The following is a 24,060-nucleotide window of genomic DNA, read 5'->3' on the forward strand; positions in this document are numbered from 1 at the left end:
CTGGCACCTAGGAGGGGCTCAGCGAACACCTGCTGCCACTCCTCAGCCCCACGCCAAGGCCCATCCACCCCTGCCTTCCAAGGAAAGACAGTATACCTGGCTACCTTGCTCTCACAGGGGAACCTCCCTGCCACCCCAGAAGTCACAAGGGCCTTCTGAGAATTCTGCCCACCTTGGCAGCCAGGCCCGGCCTCAGGAGGTGCCACATCTGGGGCCCATGGCCCCTGGCCAACCCTCCAGGGCAGAGACCACCTGGAAGTCCCCACATTCTCCTCTGCACCCCACACCTGGGCCTGCTTTCCACAGCCCAGGCTCCACCCATCCTTTGATCACCAGGCTTGCTGCTGGACCCGACCCAGCCTGGCAACAGAGTTCAGCAAACTTACACAACTGTCCTCAGTCTGAACAAGAATTTTCACTCTTTATTTTGAAAGGAGAGCCAAGACCAGGGGCTTCGAAAAAACGTACAGAAACCAAACACCAAAGCCTCCACTCCAGGTGTCTGTGTGGGCCCTGGGTCCTAGGGTCTGCGTTGAGCAGGGGCTGCCCTGGGAGGGCAGGACTTCAGGACTCCTGGGGCTAAGGAGGGCATGAGCTAGGGCTTACAGCCACCATGGAGCAGCCCTGGGGCAGGGCAGAGGGTCTATCCCAGGAGGGCCCCTCCCTGACTGCCAGAGAGGCCGGCAGGCACTGAAGGCACAAGGTGCCCCAACAGAAACCACAGCTTCCAGGGCCCCGGACAGGCTCAGCTCCTAGCCCAGCACTGAGCAAGCCGTCTGCATTAGGCTCTGGCTACAGGGTAGGGCACAGGGCCAGGGTTCTAAACACAGAACCCCCGTCTGAGAGGCCAGTCTCATGGGAAACGCCACCAGACTGGCCAAAGTCCCCCAACCATGTCCCTCTGCCCCAATACACTCTTCATCATCTGCCTACTGAAGAAACTTCCAGAAACAGCAGAGACTTGAGAGACCCCTTCCTGGGGTGTATGTATTTGTATGTATTTCCTGTTTGGGCTTTGGTGTGTCCGGCTGGGTCCGATTCCCGGGACACAGGGTGGGCAGGCAGGGGGCCCAGCAGGAGGCACTACTTCTTGACAATCTGGATGACATCCTCATGTTCCATGGTGTGGGTCAGGCCCACCCGCTGTGGGCTGTACTTGGTGCTGGTGCCCTGGGTGAGGAACAAAGGGGACACATCAGCCTCTGTAAGGAGCAAGGCCAAGCCTGGTATAGCTACTACAGGAAGAAGGTGGGCCGGTGTAGGAATGCCAGAGACTGAAGTGGGGATCCTGGCACTGGCAAACTGCCCTCACCCTGGGGGATGTCCCCAGTGGTCTGGCCACCCCTGGATCCCAAAGTGAGAGAGGCAGTGGGGGGCCAGCAGGCACACCCCGTGAGCTGGGACACCATGCAGAGCAGCATGAATGCCCTGCTCCTGCCCGGTGCAGGGGTGATGCTGGGCATGCCCCCCGCCCATCTCCTGCCCAGAGACTCACCCACACCAGCGCGTACTTGAACTGGCTGGCGAGCGACCGGTGGATGCGGTGGCACTGGAGGGTGGGAGAGAGTGACAGTGAGAGGAGTCTACCAGAGCCCACTGAGCTTGGCCACATGCCCCAGCCCGAGGATGTGCTGAGAAGTAGCAATTCCCCAGGCAGATGCTCAGGCCTTGTGAAGACCACAGGCTTGATCCACAGGCAGGTTGTTCATGGCTGGAGGCCTTTGTGATGCTCCCACTCCCAAGGTGGCCCAAAGGCTGTGGTGCCCGTTAGGAGTATTCTCGAAGCCTCTGAAGGAGGTCTGATCTGGCTGTCAGCAGCCTTCCGCTGGCCTTAGCTGACTGACAGCCCTGACAGATGCTCCCTTCAGGTGGTGGTGGTGGTGGTGGTGGGGTTTCAGGATACCTCACCTCAGCCTATAGTCACCACACCAGGTCATGGGACCTGGAGCCTCCACCCAAGGCATCATCCACCCCTACCACAGGAATCCCAGAGCTCTTAAAGGAAGCTGGAAGCAGGGGACTTGGAGGGGCAGCCAGATCTTCTCCCGAGTCCAGGGGGCCCCTGGTTGCAAAGTGGAGCAGGCGCAGTGGAGTGGGACTGGGGAGAAGGCCATGAAGTGTGGCCTCTCCTCCCACGTGCCTCCAAGCCTTATAGGTCCTGGTCAGAACCCCGACGCCTCAGCCCAGCTCCTGTGGGGACGCTGAGCCTGTAGGAACCTTTCCTGAGCAGAAATCGGCACCCACCTGCTCTGGGCCTCCTCCAGCTGGCCGTGGTGGACTGGACCCTGCTGCCAGCCATGAGCACAGATACCCACGCAATTACTTCCAACACTATTTTCTAGATCAGCACCAACAAAACTAAGCCCACTGGGAAGATTCACAAAGCAAGGCTGCAGTCACAGGGATCCTCCTGGTACCCTGACAGCTTTGGGAGCACTGGGCTGGCACTTACATCCTCGAGGCGGTCAGGGCGCGCACTCCCCAGTTTGCCACAGGCCCCATCATGCCTTGGCATATGCGACACTAAGGTCAAGTATTATCAGTAGGGGCCGTTTACCCAGGAACCTGGAGAGCATCGCTTCTCTGTACTTGTGTCTCTAGCAATGGGGACAGTGGAAGGTCATCTGAGGTCATCTTTCCTACCATAGGAGAGATCATATTGTTGATGATGGAAAGACTCCTCCTCTGTGCCCACTGCACCTCTCACTCCCCAGAGCTCTGCAAAGTCCTCTCTGCCTTGGGGGCTTATGGCCCACAACTGTTTTGGAGGCAAGGCTATCGTCAACTCTCACTGAATACATACCGGGGCCCAGGCTGGGTGCATTACAAAGGCCCTGGGGCTGGGGATCACTTACTCCCAGAAGAGGAAACTGAGGCACAGGGAGGCTGATACAGTATGGGGGAGATGGGGTATGACCCTGGGTCTGCCTGGCTCCAATGCTACCTGGTTCGTCTATTTTGGGTCCCTGGTGTCAGCATCTAGGCAGGCCTTCTCATATACCCTGTGGCACCTGGGATAGGTGGGTGCCCCAGGAGGGAGGCATCTGTGGGGAGGAACCTGTGAGCAGGGAGGAGGTGACCACCGAAGAGCAAAGCCTCTCTGGAATAGAGTCCAGGCTCTGGAGCCAAGCCCCTGAAGCCCCTCTCCACCCACTGGGCCCTTCTCACCCTTGGGTCTCTAGTACCTCCTGCCTCTGACCCTTCATGTAGCGGATGACCAACAGCCAGCATTCCCCACATTCGCTCCTGCCTCTGGGCCTTTGTACCTCTTATCCCCCCTGCCTAGAAAACCATTCTCCTGCTTTCTCCCACTTTTCTTTCTGCAAGTGGCTGAAGCCCTACATGCTCGTGGACAAGGAGCCAGGGCCTGACAGTGTGGAGTGAATGGAAGTAGCCACAGGTGTAGGGTAAGCCCACAGAGGGCCAGCACATGGGGACACCTCAGTTACAGGTTCTGACACAGGCTTGTAAGGACCAGGATGCCCCCACAGAGCTCCTTATGGGTGACCTAAGGGATGTGGCTTCTGCCGGGCACACTAGCCTTCAAGTCTGAGTCCTGCCTGTTTGTACTGGGGCCTCTAGCGGGCAGGGGCCTCAGGCTGGGCTTGTTCAAAGAACGGATGTGTGAGCCCAGCCTGCAGGCCAGCCCACCACCTGTTCACGGTACAGATCCTGAGAAGAAATGAGCTAGATGGAAAACAAAACCCCCAAAAACAAAGCCTTAAGATGCCTGTGTAAACTGGAACATTGTCCCAGGCTCTTGGGCCATCATCTGTTCCTGCGAGGCCCATATGCCTTTGTCAAAGATGGTGCAGGGTCACATTCTGGGGACAGGTGACATATGGACCTGCTATAAAACTCTAGACGGGGAAATACACCCTCAGGCCAGAGCCCCTCTGCCTCAGGACGTTTGCAAACCTTGTTCCCCTGCCTAGGAGGGCTTCCACCACCCCTAACTCTTCACGGTCAGGTCCTCCTTGGTCTACTGGCCCAATCAGGTCACCTCCCCTGAGACCATCTGGCCTCTCCGTATAGACTCAGAGCCACTCCCTGTTCCTCTGCTTTGTTGCACTCCCCCTTTTGTGTGACTTCTTAGCTCTGGGATTGGATGTCTGGCAACTGTTGACCCCAAAGGACCCTGTTCTGGCTGGACCTGGGGCTGCTTTGTTTACTGTCGCTGTCAGTAAATGTGCATGGAGTGCAAAAAGCATTCAAAGCCATCCTGGGCTGGGGGGTGGGGGTGGGGGTGGGGGTGGGATGTGGGAACCGGGAGGGCTGCAGGAGGCTGATTGGGGGACAGGAACCCAGTAGGGGCCAAGGGCATGGAGGTGGCAACACTGAGCTGTAGGCCAGCACTGGGGTAACACACCTCAGAGGTAACACAGAAATGCCCCGGGGCAGAGTCCCCGAACAGCTGTGGCTCTGCCAGGTGCTTCACATGCTGGCCCTCATCCAAGGCTACCCCCTAGCCACCACTGCAGTAGGCAGTATCATCGCTGCCCCTGAGGGAGGCCTGGAGGCTCGCAATGCAGGTAGGAAGGGTGGCTGGGATACCACCCCAGGTCTAATTCCCAAGCCCACCCGCAGCCACTCTGCTAAGGCAGCAGGTGTCACCCAGGTCAGCTGAGGGCTGGGAGAACCTTCAGCAAAAGCCCGCAGGGGGCTCAGAGACCTCCCTGACCTGCTGTCCGCACAAGTGTCAGCAACTCACCACATGCTCCACGGAGGCCCCCTTCCGGAGGATGATGGCATCTGTGAAGTCTGGCCTCTCTGCAAAGGTAGAGATGGGGGTGGGGGTGGGGGTGGGGGGCAGGGAGGCAGCCACAGCCATGACCCCAAGCTGCTGTGCGGTTGCCTTCCATTAGGGGGCAGAGGCCCTTCCAGGCCTCAGCCTTGGCTTAACCTTCCCCTTGCCATTTGGCACACCCTCGCTACAGATCCTTCTGCAGTGTTCTGCAACCTTGACTTTAACATGGAAAATCAACATGAATCCAAGTCCAGGACTCAGACAGCCTGCAACCCCTTCAGCCACGAGAGCCCTAAGTCCAGCCACGTGGAGCATGTGGACAGAACTTGTAAGACATGACAGCAGCTGGCAACCAGTCAGGGGCACCTGCAGCAACTCCCTTGCTGACAAGGTCAAGGCCACGCAAACTGCCAGAACTCAGTCACAAGGTCACAGGTTGTGTGAGGTGTGCCATGGGGGGGCGGGGACATGGTGAAGGTTCCTTTGTATTCACATGCCTCAAGTTCTCAAGTCCTGACCCAGGGAGCGTGCTCCTGCTAAGGGAGGCTGGAAGGGGGATTATTACTGTAGCCCATGGGGAACCATAGGATGGCCTCTAGCCCACAGCCCTCCCCCTCCGCCCCCACCGGAGGCATCCTCAAGACCAGCAGCCCCAGAAAGTGACATTCTTTACTGTAAAGGCTCAGCTCAGGTCTCCAGCATCCCAGGGCAGAGGGCAGTGCCAGCTCTGAGATGGGAGAAAAGCTGTGAGCTGTACAGGATGAGCTGAGCCAGAGGCACTGCGCTATGCGCAGAGCCTGGCAGCCTTCTAGGGAGGGTGACTCAGCCTGTTTCTTGGGCCACACGCCGCCTAACTCACGTCCTCTCTTCTTAGTGTAGATGCAGGTCAGGGCCAAGTACTCCCAAAGCATCTCAAGCAAGTAGTCCAGGTTCAGCTTCATGCCGCAGCTGCCAGGGAGGAAGGTGGCCAGTCAGAGCAGCCGCCATGGGCTCAGTGACTAGGGCTCCCTGCTTTCTCACTCTTACAGAGGACAACCTCCCTCTGGCTGGCCTGGGCATAGGGGCCAGCATGGCCCAGCTGGCACCCGTGGGGAACCAAGCCCGCAGATCTGGTGGCAGCTTGACACTTCAGCTGCCAGCGCTCTTAGTCACAACCACGATCACCCCCAGGAGAGGCAGCTGAGCTCTGTGGAGAGCCCAGGGCAGGGCGCCTGGAGGGGGCCTTCCCTCCTGACAGCTGCTGAGAGGAAACTGACAGGCATAGGGTGATGGGATGGCCCCCCGCTTGATTGTGTGCAGTGGCATGACCTTGAGTGCGTCCTCTGACCTCCACTGATGTGTGGTGAGCACAGCAGGGGAAGGTGTGATGTGGATGTGACCTCATGCCCTGAGGACCAGCCTGTCCTCTGGCAGCCCCTGCAGGGAGCCTGGGATACAGCAGCTGGAGAAAACTGAGGCAGTCCTTCAGAAAGGACGGCTGCTCTCTGTTGCTCTTGGCGGTAGCTGGCAGTGCCCAGGAGATGGTCCAGGACTCTTACCCTTCATTTGCACCAGTAACCCCCACTTGGTCACTCAGCACCCTGCTCCCCGTAAGCCAAGCCTCACTATGAGGCTACAGAGTGCCTTGTCTGAGCTGGACAGCCAGCAGAGCGAAGCCTGCAACTCAGGCTGCTCCAAGCGAGGAATCTGCAGGGTTGGTGAGGAGTGAACAAACAGCGGTCAGCCGGCCGTGCAGGTGGCACTCCCAGGACCCCCCGCCCCCAGAAAGGCCAGGGCAGGGCCTGGACAGCCCCAACCCCTCTGAGGACTTCAGCTGTAGTAGAAGCCCCTCAGCTGTGGTGGAAGCCCCACAGCCGCACCTTCTAGAGGATCAGGAGCAGCTGGCTCAGTCTTAGGGTTTCTGAGGTCTGAGATTAACTACTCGCCTTCAAAGCCTCTTAACGATTAACCATCTACCTTGGTGGTACTATTTACCTTCTTTTTTCTTAACCAGAGCCCACCCCACATCACTCACTCTTCCCGGGCTGATCCAGACCCAGGGGCAGGTCAAAGCCGTTACTGAGATCGTCTCCTTTGCCCTGTGAGGCATGGGAGGCGGGGGTTTGCCTGGCCAAGGTGGCCGGGAAGCCTGACCAGCTTGCATACACAGGACAGCAGGGCAGCCAGGTGCTGGGAGCCTTACCTGATGACCACGCTGTTGGGCTTCCGGGCCAGGCGATCCACTTCTTCCATTGAGATCTGGTCGATTTTGTTATAAACCTGGGATTGAGAAGGTGGAGGTAGGAGTTGGGGAAGGAAAGAAACAAAGAAGTGCAGGAAACAGGTCCCCAGATGCCTCGGCGCAGGCCACAGTTCCTCCCTGTGTGCCTCGGCCCTCCCCCCTGGTTGCCTCAAGGATGGGGAAAGGCTGCAGGGGCCTGAGGCCACTGTCCAACCCCAGCAGGGAAGGCTGGGCTAAAACCCCAGGGTCAGGCTAAACAGGTCTGCAAGCCTCACACAGCCCCCAGGGGAGGAGGGGGTAGCTCCAGGCTCTTTCTGCTCCTCTGGGAAGCCCCAGGCAAGCTCCCCTCCCACACACACACCCCGGGGGCTGGTGCCACTTACATATAAGCAGGGCATGTACACCCGGTTGCCTACAATCACATCGATGAATTCGTCCGGGGAGCAGTCTTCTCGGAACAGCACCTCCGCGTTGAAGATCTCTGAGGGGCTCTGATTAAGGGCCACCTGTCCACCAGCAGCCCCTTGTGAGGCTATGTCCCTACCGAAAGGCCAGCCAAGAAACTGCGCCATAAGGGACCTCAGAGGTCATCTGCTTTGGAGGTTTTGTAAGATGGTAAAGTTTGGGGAATGCCCTCATTTTTTTTTTTTTTTCAAAAGCAACCACACTGCATAAGGTTTCAATCAGTGCAATCTTCACTGTTGGGCAAGAAGAAAAGCGTACTTGCCCAAAATCTCAGTGGAACTCCAGGCTTCAGTGCCAGGAGCGCTGCCTGCAAGGACTGATCTAACCCACCTTCCTGCATGCAAAGCTCTCTTCTGGAGGCCACCCTGCCTCTGCCTGCACAGCTGTGGTGACAGGGGGCTAAGCACCTTACAGACAGCCTGTCCCATGGTGCGTTCTTCATATGCTGAGCTCCTCTGCCTCTGGGGCCCTGTCCTGTCTTCCAGGGCCCTCCAGAGACTCACCTGGCCCCCAATGTTACTTCAGCGGTGAACAGCCAGGCCCCGGGGTCTGAGGCCTGCTCAGGCTAGGAACCCTGTCCTTAGGGGCTGTTTCCCTCACTAGTCTCATCTCCCTTCTAGATGTGACTTGCTGCCGATGCCTAGAATGTGGCAGGGAGTAAGGAAGCCACTGCTGAGTACACAGCTGTGGCCCAGCCAGCCTGCAGCTTGGTAAGCATGGAGGCAAGGGGGACAGAAAGTGCCCTGTGTCCCTGGGCTGCAGGTTTCCTGGCAGCTGCTCAGGTGGATGCAGGGTGGCTTGGGGTGTGTATGCTAGCATCCTGGGCCACCAAGGCTGCCTTCTCACACTGCCCCTCCTTGCTGCTTTTGAAAAGGATACTGTACTCGTGCAAAATCAGCTGCACCAGCTTTTCTGAGCACTGGGTCAGTGTGACTGTTGAGTTAAAGGAGATGCCACCACCTTTCTTGGGCTGGAGGAGAAGAGAGGAAGGGGGAACTGCTCACAAAGGGGCAGCTGCAATCGTCCCAAAGCTGCCCAGGCCTGGCCTGCAGCTAAGAGGGGCTCACCTTGAAGTAGATGTTGGGCTTGTGTTTGTTCAGGCGGATGCCTACGGATTCCAGTTCCTTCTCCAGCAGAGACCTGGGTAGAGTCCCCATGAGCCTTCACAGGCACCCAGGGGCTGGCTGAACGGCTTTCACAGTACATAGGAAGCCCCTCCCACCCAAAGGGAGACCAACACCTTCCTACCCACCATTAGGAACCCAGAACAACCTAACAACCGAGCTGCTGAGGTGGAACCTCTGGACCTTCTGTCTAGTCCAAGGGGAGTTTGGCTGAGTCTGCAACTGGCATGCAGAGGGAGGCCTGGTGTGCCCTTAGCCAGCAGGTCAGGGCATGAATAAGGCTTCTGTTGCCTAGGGCTGGGCTCCTGGTGGGTTCTGGGAAGCAACTGAGGCACCTAAGCCTCTGTGGGCAGGAGCCAGAGCCAGGATGGCCTGTGCCAGCAAGGGGCTGGTGGCACAGGCTTCTACCGGCATGTCACACCACAGTCTTTGGTCTCCAGACATTTCCATGCTACATGTAAGCCTCTCAGAGAAATATTCCAGGCTGACTGCACGGGGTTAGCCTGGGGACAGGCCTGCCGCTGCTCCCACATGTGAGAGGCTCAAGCACCCCCTGGACCACCCATCATGAGTTCAGAGACAGAGCAGCTGGAGCTGCGGTGTCCCATGACCACGCCCAGGGACCTCCCCAGATGTATTAGCCTGCCCCCTGTACCACCCTGCGGACCTCTGCACTTCTCCCTTGGTGGCGTCCAGCATCATGATGACGACGTCAGCCGTGCGCGCCACAGCAATCACCTGCCGGCCACGGCCTTTCCCTAGACCAGTGGAAGGGACATGGTCATACAGTGACAGAGGAACACCCCACGTGACCCCCACCAGCCCACGAGGCCCCAGACTCCTGTCCTTTATGGTGCCACCATTGTCTCTGCCATATGCCACCCCTGGGCTGGGATCTCCTTGGCATTGCTCTGTAATCCATGTGCCATTTCACTCACGGACACTTGTTATAGAAAGTAATCTGACATCACCATCTTATGAGAGGTAACATTCTTCCCCTGCTACTACTGTGAGGCAGGCCTCATGCTAAGTGCTTCATGAACATTTCTTCACTTAATCCTCAAAACTACCCTATACAGGCAGCATAATCATGCCCATTTTACAAACGAGAAAACCAAGACCTGGTTCAGAGATACTCAATCACTTGCCCAAGATCACAAAGCTACGGATCCCTGGGTGGCTCAGCGGTTGAGCATCTATCTGCCTTTGGCTCAGGGCATGATCTCAGAGTCCCAGGATCGAGTCCCACATCAGGCTTCCAGCATGGAGCCTGCTTCTCCCTCTGCCTGTCTCTGCCTCTCTCTCTCTGTGTCTCTCATAAATAAATAAAATCTTAAAAAATATATATATATATCACAAACCTAGTGGGGTATTAGGATTTCAACATGTGTACCCTTTCTAGAATCAAATGATATAATCTACCCCCACTCCAAGGGCTATAGAAAAGATCACACAAGACACCCTAAGGAAGAGGTACTTTAGCAACTGCCACATAAAGATCAGACTCTGTGGTTATTCAACCACCAGAGAAGTCAGGCACCCTGCCAAGGTCACAGCACTAGGACCTAAGTAGTATAGGTGTCAACATGACCTGCCTCCCTCTTCTGAGAATGAGAGCATTGGGCTCAGTGATGCTCATGGGCCAGCTGCCTCGTGATGCCACCTGCACACTTCCCCACAGTGGCCAGACCATCCCCAGGCTCCCCAATGCTAGCTGGGACAGCAGGTTCCTGGGGGACCATCACCACTCCCCCTGCTCCAATCCAAGCAGGCAGGACTTCACCCTGATGAGGACAGAGGGTAAGGGAGGGTGCAGAGGAGATAATGGCAACTAGACCCCAGGGAGGAGGCCCTGATGCCCGGCCAAGCTGGAGCCACAGAGCCACAGAAATGGGTGCCAAGCCTGGCTCTGCCACTTAGTGGGTGAACAGTGGTTTAGGGCAGACCTTTTTTTACCTATCATCCCCAACATTCCTCCCAGCTATGAAAAGGAAATGCTGACACTTGCTAAGTAACAGGGCTATCTGAGGTTGAGACAATGGCCAGCACACAGCCTGGCATTCGGACAGTGCCAGATAACCATTAGCTGGTTACCGTCTCTATGAGGCTGCAGGCCACCACCTGCCACCAGACGCCATAGGCATGTTCCCATCTCAAAAAACAAAAACAAAATGACAAAGGCCAGGGCTCCTGGACCAGGAGCATGGTCTGAGCTAGGCAGCTGATAAGTGTCCATTCCTTGCAGGGGACCCTCCAGGGGTGTGGGGGAGACCATGGAGTAGAAGAGGGAATTCAAACCTGTCAGGTGAGCTATGTGACCTTGGGCAAATCACTTTATCAAACTGGGCCTCAGTTTCCTCGGCTTTAAGATGGGACCAGCCAGGACCATATGAGGTCAGAGGCCCTGAAGTCCACAGCACGGAGCAGTAGGAGAGGCGTGAGCCTCCCCCTACCCCATCAAGCCCCCAGCCATGCCTGATTTTCACAATACACCCAACATCCTCTAGAAGACCGCGAGCTGGGGTGCCGAGATCCACCCGGAATCCCACACGCCTGTCCCCATATCCTACCTTGTGCTGCACCTTCGATGATCCCAGGAAGGTCCAGGAGCTGGATATTGGCTCCTTTATACTAGGATGTGGAAGAGAAGGTCAGGTAAGGACAAGTCACTGTAGGAAGGGTCTGCCTCACCCCAAGACACCTACAACAGCCTGCACTTCAGGGGTTGTGGGAAACCCAGGGCCTGGTCTCTGGGGCCAGGTCACCATTTAGCCTGGCAAAGACCATATCCTGAGAGCTGAGGAGCCACCAGGGAAGGGCTCTTGAATCTTTATGATCCTACAACACTGGTCACTGGTAACAGTACTTCACAAAAAACTCTCTTCATCAGGGAGGCTCCGGGCCATGGAACCCCAGCTACCCCAGGCTCTGAAGCTTCACAGAAGATGGAGGGGTCCAGCCAACCAGCAACAAGCGACCCAAGCTGGGATGGTGTGGGATGGTGGAACATAAAGGGGTCCAAGGGAGAGCTGCCATGGGCTGGCCCAATTCCCAGAACCAATCAGGATTCCAGGACCAGCTGGGCATCTCTGGGGTCTCGGCAGCCAGAATCCTCAGAAGGACCAGTGCTTAAGGGCAAAGCAGCTCAGTTCAGAGCCTTCCCCCTCCATGGGGACACCCACACATGATGTCCATACTCACAACTGCAAACCCAAGCACATACCCTTTCCCTTCTGGAATCCAACACACCCCAACTTACTTCAATGACCCCAGGGATACACGTCAGGGTTGTGAATTCATAGGATGCGGCTTCGCTGGCTGTGGAGGTCATTAGACTCAAGAAGGTGGACTAGGAGAGAAAGGAGGTCATTGCAGTGAGGAGTCTTGTCCCAGCCTCCCAGGAGAATCCCCATGGGCCAGGAGCCTGCTGGATGTAGGCTGCACAGAGACTCCCTCCTCAGCCTCAGCATGGGTACCTGGGGTAGTTATAAAGAAAACAGGAGCTGGAAATGTCACCTCTGGCCCTGCCCAGGGCAACAGGGTACCAGAGGGCCACTCTGTTCCTCAGAGGCCTCAAGGCCTGTCTCAGGGGGCATGCAGGGTACTGGTTTCTTTTTTTTTTTTTTTTTTTTTTTATGATAGTCACAGAGAGAGAGAGAGGCAGAGTCACAAGCAGAGGGAGAAGCAGGCTCCATGCACCGGGAGCCTGACGTGGGATTCGATCCCGGGTCTCCAGAATCGCGCCCTGGGCCAAAGGCAGGCGCCAAACCCCTGCGCCACCCAGGGCCCCCTCCCTAGCTCTACCAAACCCTCCAGCCCTGCCTGGACCCCAGAGAACTTCCAGCAGGCAACAGCCCATGGCACCCAAAGTGGCTGCTCACCCAGGGAGGGTTGAAATGTGCAAGGAGACAGATGTGGTCTGAGACAGAGCCAGATGGCAGGACAAGGTGTTCTAAGGCAGGAAGGGGTAAGCTGGGAAGGATCTGAAGGATCTGGGAAGGATGGGAACACTCAGGCCACAGTTCACTGTGGGACCAGAGCTGTGCCTTGGCTGAGAGTTAGAGAGACCTGGCTTCCCTGGGCAAGAAACTTCTTCCTCTGAGTTTCTGAGTCCTTCAAGTGCATGCTGGCCATCTGCTCAGTCTCCACCGTGTGGCGCTACGTGGGTTAAAGGAGGTGATAAGGCACATGGTATGCCAAGCCAGAGCATGGCGAGACCCTAGCAACGGATGTAGTGGCCCCGAAGGCCAGCAAAGCAATGGGCAGAGCCAGAAGGGGAAGTAACCCAGCCCTGCCCCCATCCTCATCAGCAGAGCACCAGGAACAAAAAGCCTGGGATGCAGTTTTGACAGGGCCACCTGGACCCTGTCTCTCTGGCAACCAGGAAGGCTGGGGGTACATCTCACTTACATACCCTCAGGATATGAAAGAAACACTGGCCTCAAAACCAGAAACTCTCTGCCCTAGGGGCCTCTCAGAAACTTCAGGCAAAGATCAAAACCCAGTAGGGTAGACAAGTATGGGCAGGTGGCGTGGCCCAGAGAGCAACGGCTGCTAAGACACCGAGTGAGACATCCAGTGCCAGAGGCCTACAGGATGACACCCTGATCCCGTCTGGCCTCTGTAGGGAGGAGACCTGGGTCTTGGCAAACAAAGTGTTTCTCCCAGCCTGGGCTTGGAAAAGAAGTCCTTGGCATGTTGGAAGTAAAATCAAGAAAAGGTGGAAACTGATTGAGTCCATACCAATGCCCAAAGAATTAAAGCCTAAAAACACTCACCTGTCACCCTGCGGGACAGCTCTGATCCCAACATCTTTCCGGTCATTTAAGGGCAACACATAAGCATTTGTCCTGCCTTTCTGGGAACTTTTTCAGGCTAACCAAAGGGCCCACACTGATGAGAGAAGTGCTACTCCCCAGAGGAACATCAACTAATTAGTGAGAACGGAAGAAGAGAACTAGAAAATTGACGTGTTATAATCACTAACAAAACTCCCAGGCAAGGACCAGTCACTGGTGTCAAGGTCACTAAGATGCTGACAGGGCCTGACTTCCACACACCACTGTAGTAACACCTTGCAGGGGACGTTCCAGTTGGCGTGTGTGTGTGTGTGTGTGTGTGTGTGTGTGTGTGTGTGGCTAACGTAACCATGCAGAAGGAGACAGGGTATCCCCCCTTTAAACCCGGGGCTTTGGAAATGCAACCAACAGTCAGAGCTTTTTCAGGCATGGTACAAAATGAGGTCCACTGCATCTCCTCTGTGGAACCTGGCCACAAGTCCTGGTTTCTACCTGACAATCATGTTTGGAAGACAAAGGTCCATGCTGACCATCACTGACCTTACCCACAGAGGGAAATCCAATCAGTGCCACACGGGCATCACCCGACTTCATGACATCGAAACCCTCTCCTTTGGATGAGGCTGATTTGGATGGTTCCAGAAGCTGCGCCCGATACTTGGCGAGTTTTGCTTTCAGGAGGCCCAGATGATACTCAGTGGCTAAAAGACATAAAGCAAGATGGAAGGTAAGTATCCAGGGTAGCCAAGCCCCAAGGGTCAGGTGCACCCCCTTATACAACCAAATGTTGGCTGGGGACACCAGAACCAGATTAGGAAAGAGAACGCCCCTCTGCTTTGAATGTCCCCTTAGCCTCTCAGTTCATTTAGGATAAAAGCTAGTCTCCTTGAGACCACATGACCCCAAGTCAGTGGTTCTCAAAGAGGGGCAACACCAGATCCTGGGGGTGTCTAGGGGTGTATTCTGTTGTCCAGGTGATGGTGAAGTCCCCATTGGCATTTATCAGGCAGGAGCCAGGGAAGCCCGCAGCCTTACAAAGTGTGAGTCAGTGTGGCACAGCCATGAATCGTCCCATATTCCATAGGACTTTTCACAGCCCTGAGACACCTGCAAAGGGAAAACCTGGGTTAGATCACTGGGGCCTAGAGCCTAATTCCATTTCACATAAAAGCACAGGACCTTTTTCTTTTACAGTGTGAAGGAACATTGAAATTTCCAGGAATACAACTACTGTGTACGTCAAGGAAAGACTCTAGCATGTTTTGTTTGAAACTTTTATCTAGAAGAGCCCACCATCTTGGGATCTGCCAACAGTGGGGCATCTTATAAGGTACCTGAGTCCCCAACACAACACACGGTGCACTGAGCTGCACCGTGGCTGCCACATACCCAGGGATTCTGGCCAGAGGTGCAAACATCTCACTGCTTCATTATAACATCACTGCATCCTGGCTGTGCCCCAACACATGAATACTGAAATAAATGCTATTTTAATTACAAATCACTTTCCTTTTTCTCCTCCTTTGTATTATGATTAGGGCATTGTATTGATTTTTCTCAAATTCTATGTGTACAAAAGTTACACCATTGAGAGGGAGTTGCATTTCATGACAGTAAAGGAGGTGTTGCACAAATCTTTCCTACAGAAGCGGCTGTGGCTAGGTAACCCTAAGTCACCCTAAGTAACCCTCGCTACTTCTTCAACATCTCCCTCCCAGTCACAGTTGCTTTCTTTTTGTTTCTTCAGGGCATGCTGACACCATTCATGCCACAGGACCTTTGCATTTGCTATTCCTTCCACGTCCACCTTATCTTCCAAGAGCTGGCTCCTTCCCAACATGTAGTTCAAATGTCGTCTCTTCAAAGAGGCCTCCCTACCCAGCCGGAGGGGGCAGTGGGCAATGTCACACAGAAGTGAAGAACCCGTGCTGGACCCCACCTTGCCATTACTGGCCACGTAACTTTGTAAAAGTTATTTCATCTTCTTGTGTATTAATTTCTTATTCTGCAAAGCAGTGATGTTAGCAGAAACCACTCCACTGCATTTTCATAGGGCTTACAGAAAGCATGAAGAACAATGACTGGCACACAGTAAGCACCCAGTAACAGCCGGTTGTTATTATGCTCTACAGTAACCACCACCCTTCCTTGGGCCCCTCTTGGCTTCATGATCCTGTTTATTGTCTTCATGGCTCTTATCACTATTTGGAACTATTTTGTCTCTTCCCAAACTCAAATAGGGCAGGATCCCAGCTTCTGTGGCACTGGGCAGGTAGAAATGTCCAGCAAGTTGAAGAAGTGAATTGATGGCAGCGAGACATGCTCAAGAAGTGGTCAAGAAAGGGTTCGTCTGGTCCTTTCTGTCATCCCAGCTTATAAGAATCTGAGCACCTCTGGAGGGAATGACTAGGTCTTAATCCTGAAATCACCTTTACGTCCCCTCTTCTACCACTGCCAAAGTGGCAGCATCTTTAGCCTGCCTGCTACTTTCCTTGCTTCCTTGAACTTTCTTTTAAATTTTATTTATCTATTCATGAGAGACATACAGAGACATAGGCAGAGGGAAAAGCAGGCTCCCCACAAGAAGCCTGATACAAGGCTTGATCCCAGGACCCCAGGATCACAACCTGAGCCAAAGGCAGACACTCAACCACTGAGCCACCCAGGTGCCCCTGTTCCTGGAACTTTTAAAACAGAAATCAGACTATGTCTCTCCCCTGCTTAAACCCCTCCACAAGCTCCCACTGCCTCAGAACACAACTTGGACTCTTTCCCATGACCTACAAGGCCCTACATGATTGGCCCTCTCCTTTCCCATCACTGCGCTCTGGCCCCAGACCTTCAGATCCCTGAACAAGCAGGTTTGTTCCTGCCTTGGTGAGGCTTCATTCCTCTGCCAACAGTTTTGCCACAGATTGTTGCCTGGCTGGTTCCTTCTCATTCTGGTCTCGGCTCAAATGTCCCCACCTAACAGAGGTCTTCTCTGATCATTCTGCCTCAGTAGGCCAAGCTCCCACCCCTCACACCCTTGCTGTATCATCCTGGTTTGTCTTCACAGCATTTATTGCCGGCTGAAACAATCTTGTTTATCTGGTTATGAGTTTACAGACTATCCACTGGCAAGTCAGCTCCATGAGGCCAAGGATGTTCCTGCTGTACTCACACCTAGACTTAGTAAGGGCTTAGGGAAGATTTATATAATGAATGAAGTCCCCCAACTTCTCAGCCTCCAGAACTAAACAGGGCCAGGGAAGGATAGACACTGAGTCTAGCTACCTGGTATTTCCCGCTTCCTGCCTCTGCAACCCCAGTGCAGGACTGGTTAGGCACCAGGCCTCACTCACTCTGGCCAATCGCATCCCCTGTGACTCCAGACCCTCGCTCTGATCTAGATTGTTCTAGATCTAGAACTGTCCCATGAATACACCATGCTCACCCAGACTACCATGTTTTTGCCTCAGCAGTGCCCTAATAGGGAGCACCCTCCCCTTAACCAGTTTCAAGTCCCACCTCCTCCTGAAAGCCTTCTTGGGTGTCATCATTTGTTTCACCCCATTGCTCTTCTCCAGTGAGCATCCCCAGCTCTTACAATCTGAAGTCCAGATTTGATCCTTTATTATGTGCTCTGTTGGGGGGGAGGGGTACTTTAAATACAGAGTGCTTTCCATGTGCCTAGTACTTTGCACACACTATCTAGTTTAATTTAGCTGTGAGCTGAGACAGGGATTATTGTCCCCATTTGCAGATGAGGACACTGGGGCTCAGAGGCGAAGTGATTCTCCAAGCTTTCACAGCAGGTACAGGTGGCGCTGGAGTTCAAACCCAGGTCCGCCAGGCTCGAGTCTTGCTGGCCTCCGTTCCCGAGATGCTGGCTGAGAGGCTGTACCCCCTGAAGGTCTCCTCCTGGGCTTTCCAGCACAAAAGGGGCCAGCACCAACTCCCCAGGCCCGGCAGCCAGGAGACCCGGGTTTGAAGCCCGACCATGCTTCCCTCTGGCTCAGATGCTGGCTGCGTGCTGTGATTTCTCTACTCGGCCACCTGGTCTGGCACCGAGCCAATCTCACAGCGATTGAGCGTCTGCAATCAGGCCAGCGCGCGGGGGCCCGGACCCCGCCCGGTCCTGCCTGCCTCGGGCGCGCTGGGAGACCTGGTCACGTCTCCGGCACTTCTCTGCTGCCTTCGAGCCCGCTTCAGCTCTAGCGCTGGAGTTGTTCCCCCATTGTACAGACAGGAAAACTGAGGCGAGCAGAAAGGAAGGCCCCGCCAGGCCGGCCCTCACCCTTGTTCTTCTGCGTCCTAGCGATCTCCTTCTCGATCTCGGAGATCTTCTCCAGGATCCCCATGGTGGCGGCGGAGCCCGGCGCACGGACAGACGCAGCAGCGACACCGGGAATTCAGCCCTCTCGGCGGCGGCGGAGCTGCGTGCGCCCGGAAGCCCGCGGAGAACAGCGTCCTCGTGCGCCCGGCGCTCCGGGTTCACAGTCCGGACGGGCGACGTCGAGCGCAGTGCCAGGCACTATTGGTTCCGCCCGCTGGGCGGACGGGCTGCCCCCCCCCCCCCGCGCCCCCCTCCCCCGGCTCAGGGCCGGGGCGGGGCGGGGCGGAGCGGGGCTGAGCTGGGCAGGAGCCCAGCTTGGGAGACCGAGAGGGGATCTGGGGCGATGAACCCTGAACTTCAGGTTTCAAGCGCAGCTGACTCTGCTGGTGTCAAGAAGCGCTGAGTTGAAAGCCCAGTGGCTCTTATTTTGTGTAGAGGTTGAAAGAGGATCCCCGTCTCCACAGTAACGGAGTGTTCCAACTCAGCCTTACCACCTGTCATCAGAGGCCTCCCTATATGATGCATTATGAAGTACACAGCATCTCCTACTGGAAATCTTGCCAAAAACATACTGTATCTGAGTTTAGACACGAGGAAACGTCAGACAAATCTAGAAAGTGGTACATTTTATAAGACGAGTGGCCTTGATGGGAAGGTGCCGTTGGGAGGTGAGGCAGTGGGACTGTGGTAGACAAAAAGATATTAAATATAATGTGTGGACTTTGCCTAGAATCTAGTTAATGTTTTAAAAGCGGCTTTATAAAAAGACATTATTGAGACAATTGAGGAAAATTTGATTCTGGATAGGATAATAGATATTATGGCGTCATTGCTAATTTTCTTGGGTGTGATTATGTGGGAGAATGTCTTTTATCGTCAGCAGATGTACCCGGTGGCATTTAGGGGTTTTCTTAGTCTGGTTTGGCATAACAAGGTACCACATGCTGGATGGCTTAAACAACAGAATTTCGTTTTCTCACTGCTCTGGAGGCTGGAAGTCTGAGATCAGGGTGCCGTATAGTTGGGTTCCAGTGACAGCCCTATTCCTGGATAGCAGACGGTCACCTTCTCCCTTTGTCCTGACATGGAGTTTACTCGGTGTGTGCACAGGGAAAGAGAGAGAGGGAGCTCTCTGGTGTCTGTTCCTATAAGGGCACTGATCCCGTTGTGATCTCATCTGACCCTAATAACCTTACAAAGATGAATCTCCACATATCATCACTCTGGAGGCTTAAGGGCTTCAACATATGAATTTGGGGGGATATAAACATTCAGTCCATATCAGGGTTAAAGGACATTGATGTTTGTATCTTTAAGTAGATCCAGCTATGTATACATTTAAAGAAAGCATGCTAAAGTGGCCCTGTGTAAACAGTGTGTAGGTTTGTATTGAGTTACTCTTTCAACTTTTCTGCGTGTTTTTAGTAAAAAGTTGGGGGTAGAGAGTGTGTCCTTGGAAATGACTGTGTTCAAATCTGAGGTTCATAACAGTGTGAGCTTGGTTAAATAGCTTAACCTCTCTGAATCTGTTTCTGTATCTTAAAAATGGGAAAATGCAGTTGCTATGAAAATGTGCACCAGGCACATTGTTTGCTCACAAGTTCTTCTTGAATGCTAGAGCCATTGTGAGTGATTTTTTCCTCTGTGGGTCTCACATCCTCCTCAGATCCCAGCCACACTTATTGAATGTTTATTATGGGGCGCCTGGGTGGCTCAGTCGGTTAAACATCTGCCCTCAGCTCAGGTCAAGATCTCAGGGTCCTACCAAGATCCCACATCGGGCTTCCTGTTCAGCAAGGAGTCTTCTCTGCTTATTCTCTCTCTCTTTCTCTCTCTCATGCATACACATGCAAAAAATTTTTTAAATCTTTAAAAAATGAATGTTTATTATGTACCAGGCTCTGAACTAGAGAGGGACTTTCATAAGCTTTGAGCTTGCAATTTTTATCCACCTTTTACAAAGCAAGATTACAAGCCATGCAAAGTGCCTGGTCTGGTGGCTCAAGCCATTCAATGGCAGGGCTGAGATTTGAGAGCAAAGCTTTCATTTCCAAGTCCAGTGACTGCAGATAACATAACATAGTAGACTATGGATAAGAATATATCTACGTAAAGGTTTCAGTGAGGTTTAAAGAAGATTCTGTGAAAGCCCTTTGGGACCTAGGCAAGCCCACACCACTGTGGAGGCCTGTAAGAGCCCTGGCCCAAGAGTTGTCTCCAAATCTTCTCTGCCTCCAAAATTCAACGTGACGTGGCTCACTGGGCTTCATTTCCCACCAAGCTTCACTGCCAGTTTACACTTGGGAAAACGAGTGTTCTGAACTATGATTCACCTCCCAAGAGTCTTGGCATCTCTGTAGTTGTCACAATCCCCATGGGCCTCAGTTTCTTCATAAGTTATATGAGAATCATTCCTACTTCAGAAGCCAAAAGAAACAACCCGAATATCAGGCATTCTCTGGGCAACTGGCCGTTTCTGCTTGCAAGGTCTCAATTCTCCAAACCTAAACGTGACAATCCAAAGCCTGTTTGTTCATGTCATTTGAGGAATCTTTGAAATAGTTTACAGAATTCTGGAGAGGCTGCTACTAGAACTGTAGAAATATTTGATCTGCCCATCAAAAGATACAGAGTAAAGAGGCAATCCATGACATGGGAGAAAATATTTGCAACTCACATACCTGACAAAGGGTTAATATCTAGAATATAGAAAAAAGTCCTAAAAGTCAATAACAAAATAACCCAATTTTTGAAATGTACATAGGACCTGAATAGACATTTCTCCAGTGAAGATCTACAAATGGCCAACAAGCTCATGAGAAAATTTTTCACATCACTGGTCATTAGTGAAATGTATACCAAAACCTACAATGGGGCGCCTGGGTGGCTCAGTCAGTTAAGCATCTGTCTTTGGCTCAAGTCACAATCCCAGGGTCTTGGGATCAAGCCCCAAGTTGGGCTCCCTGCTCAGTGAGGAGTCTGCTTCTCCCTTTCCTCCCACTCATGTGCTCTCTCGCTGTCTCTCTCTCTCTCAAATAAATAAATACAATAAAAAAACACTGTAAGAAAAAAAAAACACTGTAAGATATCACTTCACACTCATTAAAATGCCTCATATATATAAAACCAACAGAAAATAATGAGTGTTGATGAGGGTGTGGAGAAAGTGAAACTCTTGTGTGCCACTGGAGTGGCACAGCCACGATAGAAAATAGTATGGAGTTTCCTCAAAAAAAAAAATGAAAAATAAAATTACCATGTGATCCAGTGATTTTCCTCCTGGGGAGATATTAGCTATCTACTAAAAGAATTGAAAGTTGAGTCTCAAAGAGATACTCACAGGCCTTTGTTCATAGCAGCATGATTCACAGTAGCCAAAAAGTAGAAGTAGCCCAAATGTCCATTGACAAATGAATGAATAAACAAAATGTGGTCTGAAGGATTGCTTAAAAATTTTTTTAAAAAAATTTTATTCATGAGAGACACAGAGAGGCAGAGACATAGGCAGAGGGAGAAGCAGGCTCCCTATGGAGAGCCCAGTGTGGGACTCAATCCCAGGACCCTGGGATCACCACCTGAGCCAAAGGCAGACACTCAACCACTGAGCCACCCAGGCACCCCAGATTGTTTAACCTCAAAAAGAAGGAAATTCTGACACATTACAACAAATGAGCCAGTATAAAAGGACAAATACTATACGATTCCACTTATATTCAGAGCTGTCAAATTCATAGCCACAGAAAGTAGATTGATTAGAGGTTACCAGGGGCTGAGAAGGAGGGAGTGGGGAGAGGCTTTGTTTCATGAGTACAGAATCTCTGTTTGGGATGATGAGAAAATTCCAACAATGGATACTGGTGATGGTTGCCCAACATTGTGAATGTACTTAATGCCACTGAATTGTATACTTAAAAGTGGCCAAAGTGGTAAGTTTTATATATTTTATATTTTACCACAATAAAAAGAAGTCATTATATATGATAGCATAAAATAATTTGCCCCCCCGATGGAATAATTATAAGTCACGGGGGTGAAACAGCACAGGGAATATTGTAATAGTGTTTGTGTAGTAGTGAGCACAGAATAACATAGACTTGTCAAATCACCATGTCATACACCTCAAATTAATGTAGTATTGTGAGCATTGTGTGTCATTTATACTTCAATTAAAAATAAAATAGGGGCACCGGGGTGGTTCTGTCAGTTAAGCATCTGCCTTCAGCTCAGGTCATGATCCCAGAGTCCTGGGATCGCGCCCTGCATCGGGCTTCTTGCTCAGCCGGGAGTCTGCTGCTCCTTCTCTCTCCCCCTGCTCATGCTCTCTCTCTTTCAAATAAATAAATAAAATCTTTAAAAATAAAATAAATTTGTCCCTCACAAAACCACTGGCCACCCAGGAGCTCATGTTTTTATTTTTAATTGATGTATAAATGACACACAATGCCCACAATACTACACATAGCGGTACCCCATGGTCAGCCCTAAGCACTATGGCCATAGTTGATCCCTCCTCCAGGAGGCACTGCCGTCATATGGCTTCTAGGACACTAATGTGCTGCACACTTCTGGCCTCGTTGACTGTTCCGTCTCCATTCTTCCTCTTATGCATGAGCTTTTGTGTTGGAGGGTCCCTCTGTCTACCCTCACCCTTTTGGGGAGCTCATTGCATCTCATGGTTTCAAGTACCGCACTCAGATGCTGACAGCTCTCACATTTTTTTTCTTAAATATTTTATTTGTTTATTCATGAGAGACACAGAAAGAGAGAGGCAAAGACATAGGCAGAGGGAGAAGCAGGCTCCCTGTGGGGAGCCCAGTGCGGAACTCAGGACTCCATCTCGGGACTCTAGGATCACTCCCTGAGCCGAAGGCAGGTGCTCAACCGCTGAGCCACCCAGGTATCCCGAGCTCTTACATTTTTAACTCCAGTCCAGACTTTCTCCTGAGTTGCAGACCCACACATATCCATCACCACTTGAAAGTCTAATGCATATTTATTTAGACTTAACCGCATCCAAAGCAGAACTCCTGTTCTTCCTCCAGACCTATTCCACCTGCAGCTCTAGCACCCCAGACTGACTCATTGTTCACCAAATTGAGTTCCGTGTCCCCTCAGGTACCCAGCTAGGCCACCTTTCCCTCTTTGCAGTTGGGTGTGGCCACTGAACAGGCAGAAGCAATGCTACCCCTTCTAGACCTGGCCCCAATGAAGCCTGTCATTTGACCCTCTCCCTGCCCAGGACAATTGCAGGAGGCACAGCTTAAAGATGGTACAGCCTCGGGGCTCCTGGGTGGCTCAGTTGGTTAAGCTTTGGACTCTTGATTTCAGCTTAGGTCATGATCCCAGGATCCTGTGATTGAGCCCTGTGTCGGGGCTCCTGGTGCTCAGCATGGAGTCTGCCTGAGATTCTTTCCCTCTCTCTCTGTCTCTTCCCCTGCTTGCTCATGCTCTCTCTCTGAAATGAATGAAAATTAAAACATCTTTAAAAGGAACACCTTTTAAGGAGACTCAGTGATTGTCTGCCTTCGGCTCAGATCATGATCCCGGGGTCCTAGGATCGAGTCCCACATTGGGCTCCCCATGGGGAACCTGCTTCTCCCTCTGCCTATATCTCTGCCTCTCTCTCTGTGTCTCTCATGGATAAATAAATAAAATCTTTTAAAAAAAAATCTTTAAAAGCCCTCTGTGGGGAAATATGGATATTCCCGAGTTTCTACGAGTGCAGAGCACTGTCCTGGCTGCTCCAGAGGAAAGGGGTATAGGAGGGGCCACTGAGGTCTGACCCTTTCCTGCCAGTTCAGAGGAGTGTATCTAGATACTGATAAGCATCTTTTATTTATGAGGTTTTATAACAGCTTTAGATACGAGAGATCATTCACTTACCATACAAGTCACCACTTAAAGTGCGCATGTTGGTGGTTTTTATACATACACAATCTATTTTTTTTTTAATTTTTTATTTATTATTTATGATAGTCACACAGAGAGAGAGAGGCAGAGACATAGGCAGAGGGAGAAACAGGCTTCATGCAGCGGGAGCCCGACGTGGGATTCGATCCCGGGTCTCCAGGATCGCGCCCTGGGCCAAAGGCAGGCGCCAAACCTCTGCGCCACCCAGGGATCCCTACACAATCTATTTTATTTGTTTATTTATTTATTTTATTTTTTTAAAGATTTTTTTATGTGAGAGAGTGAGAGAAACCCAAGTGGGGGAAGGGAAGAGGGCGAGGGAGAAGCAGACTCTGCTGAGTACAGAGCCTGATGTGGGACTCGATTCCAGACCCTGATATCAGGGTCCCAGTGGAAGACAGATGCTTAACTGACTGGGCCACCCAGGTGCCCCATGGCAATTCTTAAAGATAGCAAAGCCTCCCTACTTCCCAGTA

At 52.6% G+C, this 24,060-nt stretch overlaps 1 protein-coding gene across 2 annotated transcripts; it reads right to left on the reverse strand.

The window, feature by feature from the left end:
* Positions 1–402: 402 nt before the first annotated feature.
* On the reverse strand, positions 403–17,917 carry DRG2 (developmentally regulated GTP binding protein 2). 2 transcript variants are annotated; one of them, XM_026005620.2, is made up of 13 exons: positions 17,636–17,917; positions 13,897–14,057; positions 11,817–11,906; positions 11,128–11,188; positions 9,225–9,315; positions 8,501–8,573; positions 8,313–8,403; positions 7,352–7,449; positions 6,930–7,006; positions 5,607–5,695; positions 4,712–4,770; positions 1,496–1,549; positions 403–1,170 (listed from the first exon to the last, which is right to left on the reverse strand). In XM_026005620.2, the coding sequence occupies exons 1-13, from the start codon at positions 17,697–17,699 to the stop codon at positions 1,084–1,086; spliced, it is 1,095 nt and encodes a 364-aa protein (XP_025861405.1). In that variant the 5' UTR covers positions 17,700–17,917; the 3' UTR covers positions 403–1,083. The 2 variants fall into 2 exon arrangements, with proteins under 2 accessions (XP_025861405.1, XP_025861404.1); XM_026005619.2 differs by having other exon boundaries at positions 8,501–8,594; positions 17,636–17,849.
* Between the last annotated feature and the right edge of the window lie 6,143 nt (positions 17,918–24,060).

The sequence above is a fragment of the Vulpes vulpes genome, chromosome 12 (genome assembly GCF_048418805.1).
Source record: "Vulpes vulpes isolate BD-2025 chromosome 12, VulVul3, whole genome shotgun sequence".
NCBI lineage: Eukaryota > Metazoa > Chordata > Mammalia > Carnivora > Canidae > Vulpes > Vulpes vulpes.

Excerpts from the sequence above, each read along its gene's own strand:
- DRG2 (XM_026005619.2), bottom strand. The coding sequence starts at position 17,699 with ATGGGGATCCTGGAGAAGATCTCCGAGATCGAGAAGGAGATCGCTAGG. Across the intron at positions 4,771-5,606 it reads CTACACTAAGAAGAGAGGAC|AGAGGCCAGACTTCACAGAT; the intron begins GTGAGTTAGGCG and ends CTACCTTTGCAG. Across the intron at positions 1,171-1,495 it reads TCAAGTACGCGCTGGTGTGG|GGCACCAGCACCAAGTACAG; the intron begins GTGAGTCTCTGG and ends TTCCTCACCCAG.